Raw genomic sequence first — 14,781 nt, forward strand, 5'->3', positions numbered from 1 at the left:
ATCTCTTGTATTTCGTCTTTGGATATCTCCTTGCATAATAATTATCTGTCTCCCACATGTATTGTTGGGAGAGACATAGTTTATCGAGAAAGTGTTGTACGTCAGCCAGATGATTGCTGGAGTCAGTAGTTTGATCCTTTTAATTGAAAGTATAGCGTCTGGTGAAGTTCTCTTCTTTGCCAGTCGACTTGTCTTATTTTCATGTTCCTATAATCTGTGCCCAGACTGGGAAATAGATGCTTCTGCTTTGTCTGTAAACCGTTGGTTTAATGCTGATCTTGCAGCTTGTAATTCTTTAAAAGGGCTGTTTGGAGGACGTCCTATACCTTTTCTGTGTACCTTTTCTTTTTTTAAACTGAGCCAATACTTTTGTACATTTGATAGGCAAATGAATTCCTTTCAAATGAATAGTAGTTGTTTTTTAAATCACTCATTGGGGTTTGCTGTTGTTACAGGATTCGCAACATGCAATGAAAGAGCAATGAGAACCATCTGAGAATATTTCACGTTTGGACAACATTAAGATAAAGAAAAACATAAACACACCGTATACAGCCAACATTACATAACAGAATAAAAACACCTGACAAAGACTGAATCAGTACGTTATACTGATTGGTCAAGCCACATGGGAGGTGGAGTCTTGAAAATGGAAATCATTATTCTTCACCAAACCGTTCAATCCTCCCCATTTCTAACCTTAAATTATGTTCACTACGTATGAAACCATGCTTAAGGTAACCCATTGAAAATTGAAAAAGCGACGATATATTGACCGCATTTGGAGATACATTTAACGTTGTCTAGGCCATCGTCTCCTATGAGCATCTTCCATTGCGTTCATTAGTCCAAATAAACGTTTAGATTTTATTTTAGCTACCCTTTTAGCTACCCTGGTACGGTCTACAGAACAGAACCACCTCTCAATATTTGAATCCCAGTCTGAGAGCCAGGGCGAGGCTATAGTGGCACATTAATCTATCAATCCTGATTATTCGGGCCATATTATGATGGACCAGCTTTAGTCATTTTCCCCAACTGAGTTCTCAGCACCAACATAAAAAACATACGGCTAATAAATTGAATCCTTTATGAGGAGGAAAAGAGAGGGATCTTTGGAATTTGGAATCTTTATGCTGAAAGTGGACAGGCACCCAGTCACCACATCAATGTGAAAATCCAAACAGAATAGACCCATACAAACCGCTACAGGTAGGTGCTCTCGAGCCACTGGTCGGTGGAGGCCCCTGCCCTCGACCAAAGGGATTTTCCAAGGACCCGGGAGAGACCCAACCCGGCCGGCCGACCCGACTGGCATGGAGACGAGCGCACCTACAAACCCAACTCCAAAATAATAATTGAAAAAACAATTACAAATAAATCGGATCTATGATTAGTCATATAATATTTTCATCAACACAAAGAATGTATATGCAGTTAGCCTATATTCTCCCGTTTGAATGACGTGACATGTGACCAGTAATAGTCACCGTTAGGCTACCTCTGCCAATAATTAATATCCCGTTGAAGTCCATAGTCGTGCAGCATACTTAATAGGGACAAGAAGAGGGAACTTAACAAGAAACGAAATAATTCCTTCACGACATAGCATGAGTCATGACTTCCATTTCCTTTAGTCTTTAGTGAGTTCTTTATATCCATTTGACTGTAGTGTCAGCGTGCAGGTGGTGGTTGGACCATTCTTGATACACATGGGAAACTGTTGAGCGTGAAACCCAGCAGCGTTGCACTTGTTGACACACTCAAACCGGTGCGCCTGGCATCTACTAGCATACCATGTTCAAAGGGACTTGAATATTTTGTTTTCCCATTCACCCTCTGAATGGCATACATACACAATCCATTACTCAATTGTCTCAAGGCTTAAAAATCCTTCTTTAACCTGTCTCCTTCCCTTCATCTACACTGATTGGAAGTGGATTTAACAAGTGACATCAATAAGGGATCATAGCTTTCACCTGGATTCACCTGGTCACCTGTCATGGAAAGAGCAGGTGTTCCTAATGTTTTGTATATCTGTTAGATCTCTCTTCCTCTAATCCTCCCCGTGCCCCTCCAACTGTCTTGCCCTACCCCAGGATCTAGCGATGGGTACAGATGCAGAGGGGGAGAAGATCAAGGACCCCATGAGGGCCATCGTACCCGTCCTGCTGGATAAAGATGTCACTGTCTTCGACAAGATCCGCATAATCCTGCTGTACATCTTCATGAAGAACGGTGAGAGAGAAATCTATTTCCTGTGTGTCTGTATTTTACGATGTACATGACTCCACTTCTCTGTTACCATTACAATTCAGATTTTGTTGTGTGGGTGTGTGCATGTTTCTGCATGTCTGTGCATGTTTTCACGCATGTGTGTGTTTTTCTGGGCATGTGCATGTGTCCATGTCTGTGTTTGTGCATGCGTGTGTGTCAGGTGTTTCGGAGGAGAACCTCTGTAAGCTCCTCCAGCATGCCAACATCCCTCCTGAGGACAGTGACATCATCGCCAACATGGCCCATATGGGCATGCCCATCATCTTAGAGGTGAGATCCTATAGTACCATACTTTAGTAACACCAGGACATATATCCATTAGGCACTGAACAGAAGAAAATGGACTGAAACAGGGAGGAACCACTAGCTAACTTGTCCAACAAGCAACTCGTTTTCGTTTTTTCTACAGTGTGCCCCAATGAATATGACCCATGAACCATTGTGGAACTATCTCACAACTCTCTCACACACGAGTAAAACATTTTAACATGTGGATTGGAGATCCATCTTTGGGATAGTGGCATAAATATGATATCTGCAGTGTTTATATGCTATCTGAGTCCAACTGAATAGTGTTTCAGTGCGTCAATCATCTACTGAACTTCCTAGGGGAACCCGACCCGCAAAGTGAAAAAGACTGACCGGAAGGAGCGAGTGAGTGAGCAGACCTACCAGCTCTCCCGATGGACCCCTCTCATCAAGGACATCATGGAGGCAAGTCCAGCCTGCTGTTGTTGTCACGAGAATTTTTATCCCAATGGTTTTTCTCAACTATCACTATAGCTTTGACCAATTCCCAGAGGTTGTAAGGCCCTGGTTAATGAAGAATTAGACAAAGTCCCAGTCTGCAATAGATCAATACTTTATTCAGAGAGCGGTCTGACTTCAAAATGAGAACACAATCTTTTTATCACGCGCACACACACACACACACACACACAGGTTTCAGAGATATCACAAGTCGACAGTTCAGTTGGCCTTGAATGTCTCAACTATACCCAGCTCATATTGCGAAATAGCAACACAATGGCCTAGTCACACACATGATTGAATTATGACTGTAACACATTTCATACAATTAAATGGTTTCAGGGTAGAATACTTTAGTCATAATCTTAAACATACAAATTATTCTATAAGTTGTAGACTGTTATATACATGATCAATTTGTTAGTAGGGTCTAACATACATTAATTTAGTATGGGTTAAGACTGGCATGGAAGAAATGGTCTCTCGCTTTTAGGGTTGAGCCAGGTTATGGACGTAAAGCTAGGGTTAGGGTTTGGGTTGAGCCGGGGTATGGTTAGTCCACTGACCTAATTATGTCTCTCTACAGGATGCCATTGAGGACAAACTGGATCCAAAGCAGTACCCCTACATCTCCCAACGCACTGCATCCACTCACAGCAGCGCTCCATCAAGGTATACAGATAAACCCTATTAATTTTACATCACCTCTGTGCTCTGTACCTTCTGAGATTCCAATTACTTAATGACATTTTTCGTTTTAGGTCTTAGTGGAACAGCCTCAATATTTCCCAACACTTTGATTTGATAGTTTTTATGCTGAACCAAAATATTAATCGCAACATGTCTAAAGTGTTGGTCCCTTGTTTCATGAGTTGAAATAAAAGATCCCAGAAATGTTCCATACTCACAAAAAAATGTATTTCTCTCAAACTTTGTGTACAAATTTGTTTACATGCTTGTTATTGAGCATTTCTCCTTTGCCAAGATAATCCATCCATCTGACAGGTATGGCATATCAAGAAGCTGATTAAACAGCATGATGATTACACAGGTGCACCTTGTGCTGGGAACAATAAACGACCACTCTAAAATGTTCAGTTTTTTCAGGGAGTCAAGTTTTGAGGGAGCATGCAATTGGCATGCTAACTGCATGAATGTCCACCAGAGCTGTTGCCAGATCATTTAATGTTAATTTCTCTACCATTAGCTGCCTCGAACGTTGTTTTAGATCATTTGACAGTACGTCTAACTGACCTCACAACTGCAGACCACGTGAATGGCATTGTGTGGGCAATCGGTTTACTGATATCAACGTTATGAATAGAGTGCCCCATGGTGGCGGTGGGGTTATGGTATGGGCAGGCATAAGCTACGGACAACGAACACAATTGCATTTTATCAAAGGCAATTTCAATGCACAGAAATACCGTGACGAGATCCTGAGGCCCATTGTCATACCATTCATCCGCCGCCATCACCTCATGTTTCAGCATGATAATGCACAGCCCCATGTCACAAGGATCTGTACACAATTCGTGGATCCTGAAAATGTCCCAGTTCTTCCATGGCCTGCATACTCACCAGACCTGACACCCATTGAGCAGTTTTGGGATGCTCTGGATCGACAAATATATTTCTCCCATGGGCAAAGAAATTCAAAAGGGGTGATGATATGAATTAAAAATGTTATTGGCCCATAAACAGATATGGCTCTTCAACCTACTGTATTGGGAAAGTATTCAGACCCCTTGACATTTAGGTTACAGCCTTATTCTAAAATGGATTAAAAACAAACTTTCCTCTTCAATCTACACACAATACCCCAAAATGACAAAACCAAAAGTCAGTGTTGCCCAGCAACAGCCCCAAAACATCACTGCTCTAGAGGCTCTGCTCTCTGATGTTTTATAGAATATCTACATAGGCCCATTATCAGCAACCATCAATCCTGTGTTCCAATGGCACGTTGTGTTAGCTAATCCAAGTTTATCATTTTAAAAGGCTAATTGATCATTATAAAAGCCTTTTGCAATTATGTTAGCACAGCTGAAAACTTTTGTCCTTATTAAAGAAGCAATAAAACTAGCCTTCTTTAGACTAGTTGAGTGTCTGGAGCAGCAGCATTTGTGGGTTCGATTACAGGCTCAAAATGGCCAGAAACAAAGAACTTTATTCTGAAACTCGTCAGTCTATTCTTGTTCTGAGAAATGAAGGCTATTCCATGCAAGAAATTGCCAAGAAACTGAAGATCTCGTGCAACGCAGTGTACTACTCCCTTCACAGAACAGTGCAAATGGGCTCTAACCAGAATAGAAAGAGGAGTGGAAGGCCCCGCTGCACAACTGAGCAAGAGGACAAGTACATTAGAGTGTCCAGTTTGAGAAACGGACGCCTCAGAAGTCCTCAACTGGCAGCTTCATTAAATAGTACACGCAAAACACCAGTCTCAACGTCAACAGTGAAGAGGCGACTCCAGGATGCTGGCCTTCTCGGCAGAGTTGCAAAGAAAAAGCCACATCTCAGACTGGCCAATAAAAATAAAAGATTAAGATGAGCAAAAGAACACAGACACTGGACAGAGGAACTTTGGTCCATCCACAGATGTTCAACAAACTGTCAGTAGACTATTCTCAACATCTCATCAGCTTTTCTTTAGCCTTTCAGTAGCATCTCAACAGTATGTCTCATCATAAATGGACTATCCAAATAAAGTTACTTGAATATCTTCCCCTCTCATTGCAGTGCCCGGTACGGTAACTGGCATAAGAACAAGGGCCCCACAGAGATGAAGACAGGTCCCCGAGTCATCATCTTCATCATCGGAGGCATGACCTTCAGCGAGATGCGCTGCGTCTACGAGGTCACACAAGCCAATGGAAAATGGGAAGCAATCATTGGTGAGTTGGCAGCATATGTAGGGTTACATGTTTTATTGTTTTGTGTCCTGTTTTTCTTTATCTAATATGGGAATATAAACTGTGAATAAATACATAGGCCTAGGCAATATCCATGGGCTGGTTGCACTAGTTGGATGTATTCCTGGTCATCAAATAAAATATACAACTGTATTTGTCACATGCTTTGTAAACAACAGGTGTAGACTAACAGAGTTAAAGATAAATATATATATTTTAAATATACAGTAAATAACGAATAACAATAACGAGTAAAATTAACATGGGGAATACAGTATGATACAGGGAATACAGTATGAAGTCAATGTGCAGAGGTACGAGGCAATTGAGTTAGCTATGTACATTTGAAGTCGGAAGTTTACATACACCTTAGCCAAATACATTTAAACTCAGTTTTTCACAATTCCTGACATTGAATCCTAGTAAAATTTGCCTGTCTTAGGTAGTTAGGATCATCACTTTATTTTAAGAATGTGAAATGGCAGAATAATAGTAGAGAGGGATTTTATTCCAGCTTTTATTTCTTTCATCACAATTCCCAGTGGGTCAGAAGTTTACATACACTCAATTAGTATTTGGCAGCATTGCCTTTAAATTTCAGGTAGTTTCAGGTAGCCTTCCACAAGCTTCCCACAGTAAGTTGGTGAATTTTGGCCCATTCCTCCTGACAGAGCTGGTGTAACTGAGTCAGGTTTGAAGACCTCCTTGCTCGCACACACTTTTTCAGTTCTGCCAACACATTTTCTATGGGATCGAGGTCAGGGCTTTGTGATGGCCACTCCAATACTTTGACTTTGTTGTCCTTAAGCCATTTTGCCACAACTTTGGAAGTATGCTTGTGGTCATTGTCCATTTGGAAGACCCATTTGCGACTAAGCTTTAACTTCCTGACTGATGTCTTGAAATATTGCTTCAATATATCCACATAATTTTCCTGCCTCATGATGCCATCTATTTTGTGAAGTGCACCAGTCCCTCCTGCAGCAAAGCACCCCCACAACATGATGCTGCCACCGCCGTGCTTCACGGTTGGGATGGTGTTCTTATGCTTGCAAGCCTCCCCTTTTCCCTCCAAACATAACAATGGTCATTATGGCCATAAAGTTCTATTTGTGTTTCATCAGACCAGAGGACATTTCTCCAGAAAGTACGATCTTTGTCCCCATGTGCAGTTGCAAACATGATGATGGTGTTGGAATCGTGCGCAGCCACACAGTTGTGGGTGAACAGTGAGTACATGAGAGGACTAAGCACACACCCCTGAGGGGCCCCCTTGTTGATGATCAGCGTGGCGTATGTGTTGTTGCCTACCCCCAACACCTGGGGGCGGCCCATCAGGAAGTCCAGGATCCAGTTACAGAGGAAGATGTCCTGTCCCAGTGTCCTGAGCTTGATGTTGAATGCTAAGCTGTAGTCAATGAGCAGCATTCTCACTTAGTTATTCCTTTTGCCCAGGTGGGTGAGGGCAGTGTGGAGTGCAATAGAGATTGCATTATCTGTGGATCTGTTGGGGCAGTATGCAAATTGTGTGTCTGGAATGGTGGTGTTAATGTGAGCCATGACCAGCCTTTCAAAGAATTTCATGGCTGTAGATGTGAGTGCTACGGGGCGCTAGTCATTTAGGCAGCTTAAGTTGGTATTACAGACCGGGTCATGGATGGGTTGAAAATGTCAATGAAGACACTTGCCAGCTGGTCAGTGTGTGCTCTGAGTACATGTCCTGGTATTCCGTCTGGCCACGCGACCTTTGCGACCTGTTAACCTTACTCACATCTGCTACGGAGAGTGGGATCACAGTCATCCGGAACAGCTGGGGGTCTCATGTAGGGCGTGGCGGTCATAAACTTTCGTCAGACGGTGATTGTCAAGCAAATAACTGTCGATCTCACGGTAATTGACCGTTAATTAACATAAACACATTTATTATCTCCTGGTTTCCAGACATAGCCTACAAGCCACTGATGCAGACCTTTGGAACATTAATTTTTTTTAAAGTCTAACAAATCCATGTAATATAGCCTACACCTTCACAATAAATCCATTATTTATTTTAGACAGGTCAAAAGAAGTATGATATGAATAAAATGTAGTCTATTTCAGAAGAACAGGAAGAACAGGACAACTCTGAGTTGTCCTTATGTATGTCTTTCACACTGTGGTAAATGAAGCATGCTGTCATTCAGTGATATTTATTCCCATAGTAATTCGTTTTGGATCCATTAATATATTTACAGTCCCTAAACTCAAGAGTCTATTGTCCTGCTGATACTTGACAAACATCTGCATTTTGAGAGAGTATTTTTATCATTCTTTTTTTAACAAAAGCATAAAGATGTTGATTGTACAGTATATGCTTTTTTAATTTAACCTTTATTTAACAAGTCAGTTAAGTTAAGTCTTATTTTCAATTATGGCCTAGGAACAGTGGGTTAACCTCCTGTTCAGGGGCAGAACGACAGATTTGTACCTTGTCAGCTTGGGGATTTGAACTTGCAGCCTACTAGTCCAACGCTCTAACCACTAGGCTACCCTGCCGCCCCAACTTTACCCAACATTATGCGGTTGCATGTTTGTAGTTAGAAATGTAAAGCTTTAGAGTACTTAATACATTGCAAGTTGGGGAGATTTTTTTTCACACCTAGCCCAAACTATCCTCTTGTAAAGGTTGAAGAGTCTATTGTCCTGCAAACAACCCATCATGGAAACATTGTTTGCACTCATAGGTTTTAGGCCTGCACTAGGTTATAACAATCCATGCCTTCTGGGAATTTTTCAAAGTCCAAGAGTTATGGGTGGAGTTAGAATTTTGGCTGTAAGAAGTATTAAAATCAACCAATGTCAGCCTTTAAATGCTTTATTAACCCATTTTGGTCTACAAGTTCCTTACTTTTCCCCCCCTTCCTCATAAAGGTTCCAATTGATAAAGTAATTTCTCATTTCTGCCCTTTTAATTTTGTCTGGCTTGCCATTCCAAATCAAATGGAATATGTTTTACTCATATAATTTAAACAGGTGTAGTCAAAACCATAATTTAACCTTTATTTAACTAGGCAAGTCAGTTAATTAAGAACAAATTCTTATTTACAATGACGGCGTACACCGGCCAAACCCAGACGTTGCTGGGCCAATTGTGCGCCGCCCTATGGGACTCCCAATCACGGCCAGTTGTGATACAGCCTGGAATCGAACCAGGGTGTCTGTAGTGACGCCTCAAGCACGGGTGCCCATAAACAAATAGTTAAACTGTGATATGACTAAAGAGTTAATCAGGGTGATTTTTCCACAAATAGACAGGTATTTTCATCAAGAACACATTGTTTGCAGAGTCCACAAACAAGAGGTGGAGTTCCAGAGCTCACAGGTGTGCCTGGCATGGATTGTGACTTCATCTCGTTCCTCGCCCCCTTCTTTACTTGAATAAATGCCGCAAATGCCACCTGACTCCCCACCAATGACATGACTCTCCATCTATACTACCTGGCTCTGGACCAATGCATCAGCTGATTTCATTTTACAATCACGGCTAGCTAAAGCGATTTAATTAAGGGTTTCAGTTAGGAAAATATGGTGCTGTACAAAATAATCCTAACATTTCCAAATAAAAATCTGATTGATTTATCAAGACCAGTCCCCATGCTCTGTCATTCAGTAGTAGTAATAATAATAATAATCGTTGGATAACAGCTCGGCTCTTGGAACTGATTAAGAGAGCGGCTTCTATCTTCAATATAATCATTAATTCAGGAGGTTAAACCCAAAGGTTTCAAGCCTGCAGTAGGTTATAATAAACTGAAAATTGTGTGTCAATTCATAAACCATGTGCCATGGAATCGGTATATCGAAAATCTCTTCCCAACTATTTTGCAGTCTACATCCTTAAATTAAACTGGTATATATTTTTTTATCTATAACAATTTTCTTTAACCAAATTTGATCTTTAATGCAGGGCAGACAGACAGGTTCCTTACTTTTTCCCTTGTCCACATGGTAATGGTTCTAATTTATTTGAGTTTAACCCCAATATTTGTTGTATTATTTGTTCTGTCTTTTCTGGTGGATTAAACTGAAATTGCAACCAACTTTCTGTGGCTTTTTAAAAAAAATAACGATATTTTTGAGATTTTGTTTTCAAATAACCTGAAATGAGCAGTTGTAATCTGAATAAAGGGGGAAAGGCCATTGTTGAACATGGGGTGAGGCATTCTTACTCATTTGTAAGTAAAAGACAGTTTGTTATTTAGAATGATTTATTTCTGTTTTTAGAGGGAGAGAAACCAAAAGCCCACTGTGGCTTTTTTTCAAAAATCATCAGTCCACATGTAAAGTGTAATTCCCACATTTTGTACCCAAGTTCTCTCTTAACTCCAGCACCACCGACAGTTTTTTTGTTGTTGCCTGATGTAGGAGACTGACTGAAAACACCCCCATTAAAGTCCATTTGTGCTACAATTTAGACTACCGATATATCAGCGTTCTAACTCCCCCTTGTGATAGTGTGGTGCAATGACAGAATGCCACCATCTACCAATAACGGTCATGGCATAAGCTCAAAACTTTTAAAGGAAGAACCACTGTAGGTCCTGATCTGGCTATGCCAAATGGCTGTGGGCTGAGTGCACACATGCGGCTATTCTGTGTTTAGTGGTTAACAAAGAAATGGGTATTCCTATATGCTTAATTTAGAGTTATTAATGTAACTTTAGTTGTTCTACCAACATGTTTTGATTTTTGGGATATGTGTTTTGATTTTTAATACATTGTAAGGCTGCATGATGCGACTCTAATGATGATTTTTTGTTAAAGTTGCTTGAAAGGCACGAGCTCTGCTTAGTTTTTTTGCACAGGCTGTACACACTACATCAGTCACACATTCACAATTTGACAAGCACTTGATAATGCCTAGAATTTCATGGCGGCATCCCCCTAAAAATGGCGCCGACAGAGATGGTCGCCTCGCATCGCGTTCTTTGGAAACTATGCAGTATTTAGTTTTTTTATGTATTATTTCTCACATTGCTACCCCAGGAAATCGTAAATCTTATTATATACAGCCGGGAAGAACTATTAGATATAAGACCAACGTCAACTTACCAACATTATGACCAGGAATACGACTTTCGAAGTGGATCCCCTGTTTGGACCACCGCACAGGACAATGGATCTAATCCCAGTAGGCGACCCAAAACAACGATGCCGCAGAAGGGGCAGACGGAGCGGTCTTCTGGTCAGGCTCCGTAGACGGGCTCATCACTCACTGCTCCCGAGTATACTACTTGCCAATGTCCAGTCTCTTGACAACAAGGTAGACGAAATTCAAGCAAGGGTTGCCTTCCAGAGAGACATCAGAGATTGTAACATTCTCTGTTTCACGGAAACATGGCTCACTCCGGATATATTATCAGAGTCGGTACAGCCACCCGGTTTCTTCACGCATCGCGCCGACAGAAACAAACATCTGTCTGGTAAGAAGAAGGGCGGGGGTGTATGCCTTATGATTAACGAGACGTGGTGTGATCATAACAACATACAGGAATTCAAGTCCTTTTGTTCACCTGACCTAGAATTCCTTACAATCAAATGCTGACCACATTATCTACCAAGAGAATTCTCTTAGATTATAATCACAGCCATGTATATCCCCCCCCCCCCCCAAGCAGACACCTCGACCGCCCTGAAAGAACTTCATTGGACTATGTAAACTGGAAACCGTATATCCTGAGGCTGCATTTTTTGTAGCTGGGGATTTTAACAAAGCTAATCTAAAAACAAGGCTCCCTAAATTGTATTAGCATATCGAATGCACGACATGGGCTGGAAACATTCTGGATCATTGCTACTCTAAATTCTGAAACGCATACAAAGCCCTCCCTTGCCCTCCGTTCGGCAAATCTGACCACAACTTTATTTTGTTGCTCCCAGCCTATAGACAGAAACTAAAACAAGAAATGCCTGGGCTCAGGTCTGTTCAAAGCTGGTCTAACCAATTGGATTCCATGCTTCAAGATTGCTTCGATCACGTGGACTGGGATATGTTCCGGATAGCCTCAGACAATAACTGATTCGGTGAGCGAGTTTATTAGCAAGTGCATTGGTGATGTTGTATCCACAGTGACTATTAAAACCTTCCCCAACCAGAAACCGTGGATTGATGGCAGCATTTGTGCAAAATTGAAAGCGCGAACCTCTGCTTTTAATCATGGCAAGGCGACCGGAAACATGACCGAATACAAACAGGGTATACAGTCAATCACAGATTACTAAAAGAAAACCAGCCCCGTCACGGACACCGACATCTTGCTCCCAGACAAATTAAACAACTTCTTTGCTCGCTTTAAGGATAATACAGTGCCACTGACATGGCCCGCTAACAAAACCTGCGGGCTCTCCTTCACCGCGGCCAACGTGAGTAAAACATTTAAATGTGTTAACCCTCTCCACGCTGCCGGCCCAGATGTCATCCCAAGCCGCATCCTCAGAGCTGCGCAGACCAGCTGGCTGGTGTGTTTACAGACATATTCAATCAATCCCTATCCCAGTCTGCTGTTCCCACATGCTTCAAGAGGGCCACCATTGTTCCTGTTCCCAAGAAAGCTAAGGTAACTGAGCTAAACGACTATCGCCCCATAGCACTCACTTCCGTCATCATGAAGTGCTTAGAGAGACTAGTCAAGGATCATATCACCTCCACCCTACCTGACACTCTAGACCCACTCCAATTTGTTTACCGCCCCAATAGGTCCACAGATGACGCAATCGCAATCACACTGCACACTGCCTTAACCCATCTGGACAAGAGGAATAGCTATGTAAGAATGCTGTTCATCAATTGCAGGTGTGCGACTATGATTCGAAAAAGTAGCAAAAAAAAGGCAGTTTCTTATGCTTGGCATCATTCACATGTGATATTATATAATTCACAAGTGATAGGCTAATATTGTCACCCATCAAACTATTCTTTATTTAATCTTTACATATTCTAAATAATATTTGTGTGGAATTTGTTTTGATTTAGAATGAACCGTTCATGCACCTGTCTCGAACAGGGGCAGTGGGAGAAAATATGCACTTAAATATCTCTCGCAATTTCATAGCCTATAGAAATGTTGCTCAACATGAGCTCATGGGCTCCCTTGACGTCACTGATGCACTTATTAATGACTGATGTGGTAAACTCCTAAATGTTACCAGAGGAATCCCGGAACATATTCAAGTCTGTGCTATCGAAACAGTCCTGTGGCTTAGCATTTGCTTCATCGTACTTCGGAATTGAGTGAGTCACTGATACTTCCTGTTTGAGTTTTTTCTTGTTAACAGGTAGCAGGAGGTGGTTATGGTCTGATTTGCCAAAGGGATGGCGAGGGAGGAAGCCTAGCTAACGTTAGCCACCTAGCTAACATTAGCCACAACAAATTGGTATTCGTAACATATCATAGAATTTGTATGATAGCACCCTTTGACTTGATCTATATATCTTGAAACCTCCTATCTATACTTAGGAACTGTGGAAATCATTAGAATATACAGTTGATATCCTATATTGCTTTTCCACTGTGTCTGACTCAGCTGTTGCTGCTGCTACTGGGTGGAATCGGCTTAGTGTGTTAGTGGGCTCAGATCAGATGGTGTTTCTGAGAATGCATCAGATAGAGGATGTGTGTGTTGTGACAGCAGGGAAGGGATACCAACAGTGGCAGGGACAGGACACAGTTACTCTACGAAGGTACTGAATTACATTGATCTGCAGATGAGTTATCTATCAAATGCCAAGTCTAGGTCAAGTTAAATGACTTACTTGCATCCTAAATGGCAGCCTATTCCCTATATAGTGTGTTACTTTAGGGTGCCATTTAGGACAAGAAAACCAGCTTAATTCATGTTATCTGGAGAATGTCCTTTCACACATGTTATCTGCTTTTACATTCATTTTTTTGGCCACTAATATTTATCTTTTTCAGGGGACCTTACCATTTTGCATCAGTTCAAGTGCGACAACTCCATCTCCACTTACAGTTCATGGCAACGCAGTCATGTTAGAATAATGTTATCTGTCAGAAGACAATGGAGATTTTACACAAAAACAGAGAATGAGATTAGGGTGCAATGTGAAAGCCTTTGTCCCTCCTTAGGTTCCACCCACACACTCACTCCCACCAAATACCTAAAGGAGCTGCAGCACCCGGACTTCCTGGACCCCAACGCTGCCCCTGAGGAACCAGAGCCTGCCCCTGCAGAATGAGAACACACACTGAGAAGTAAAGATAGTTGTTGTGATGTGAAGCCACCTTTTCTGATCTCTCTCAGCCTCACCCCACTTCCCCTCCTCTGGCCCTGGGCCCGGGTTCCCGATAGCAATGGAACTTAGGCTTTCAAGTGTTTTAAAGATGCATCGTTCTTACAACAACAGAACACGTAACATGCATTTCCCAAAACACTACGCAGAAAGAACGTTGGCTAAGTGTGTCGTTGGAGCATGTGTCAATACTGATAGGTTCGAAAGAAAGGCACAGCTGCTCTCGGATCAGCTTTCTCCATTGAAATCTTACCTTAACATTATAATTATTCCACAATACTGCCAACGGATCAGGTCCTAGAGAGATATTATCACCTTATGGCTTCAAATATTGAGGCGGCTTATTCTAATGCTTACCCTGGAGCCTAATAATGCATTAAATCACAAATCTGGCACATCAACGCGCACATATTGTTACACATCATTAAATATATTAAAGCAAAAAAATTCCAGACAGTTTAGCCTACAATTAGCAAAATAGAACTCAATTGACTAAACATTTAAATGAATTTCAATATGATTGAAATACTGTATATGCAGAGGCCTATG

At 41.6% G+C, this 14,781-nt stretch overlaps 1 protein-coding gene and 1 long non-coding RNA gene across 3 annotated transcripts in view; one reads left to right on the forward strand and one right to left on the reverse strand.

Moving 5' to 3' along the window:
• The window catches only part of stxbp1b (syntaxin binding protein 1b), a 42,578-nt gene that overhangs the window by 26,554 nt on the left and 1,243 nt on the right, over positions 1–14,781 (forward strand). The window contains exons 14-19 of one of the 2 annotated variants that reach the window (XM_021606545.1): positions 2,100–2,238; positions 2,438–2,547; positions 2,887–2,991; positions 3,614–3,699; positions 5,770–5,924; positions 14,069–14,194. In XM_021606545.1, the coding sequence (XP_021462220.1) occupies positions 2,100–2,238; positions 2,438–2,547; positions 2,887–2,991; positions 3,614–3,699; positions 5,770–5,924; positions 14,069–14,178 (705 nt within the window). In that variant the 3' untranslated portion in view covers positions 14,179–14,194. The remainder of the gene's footprint in view (positions 1–2,099; positions 2,239–2,437; positions 2,548–2,886; positions 2,992–3,613; positions 3,700–5,769; positions 5,925–14,068; positions 14,195–14,781) is intronic. The other variant, XM_021606548.1, reaches the window with a different exon arrangement.
• On the reverse strand, positions 5,755–14,167 carry LOC118964871. Its single transcript, XR_005052110.1, has 3 exons — positions 14,101–14,167; positions 13,908–13,987; positions 5,755–5,880 (listed from the first exon to the last, which is right to left on the reverse strand). It is a non-coding gene; the product is annotated as an uncharacterized LOC118964871 (long non-coding RNA).

Source organism: Oncorhynchus mykiss, chromosome 6, assembly GCF_013265735.2.
Source record: "Oncorhynchus mykiss isolate Arlee chromosome 6, USDA_OmykA_1.1, whole genome shotgun sequence".
NCBI lineage: Eukaryota > Metazoa > Chordata > Actinopteri > Salmoniformes > Salmonidae > Oncorhynchus > Oncorhynchus mykiss.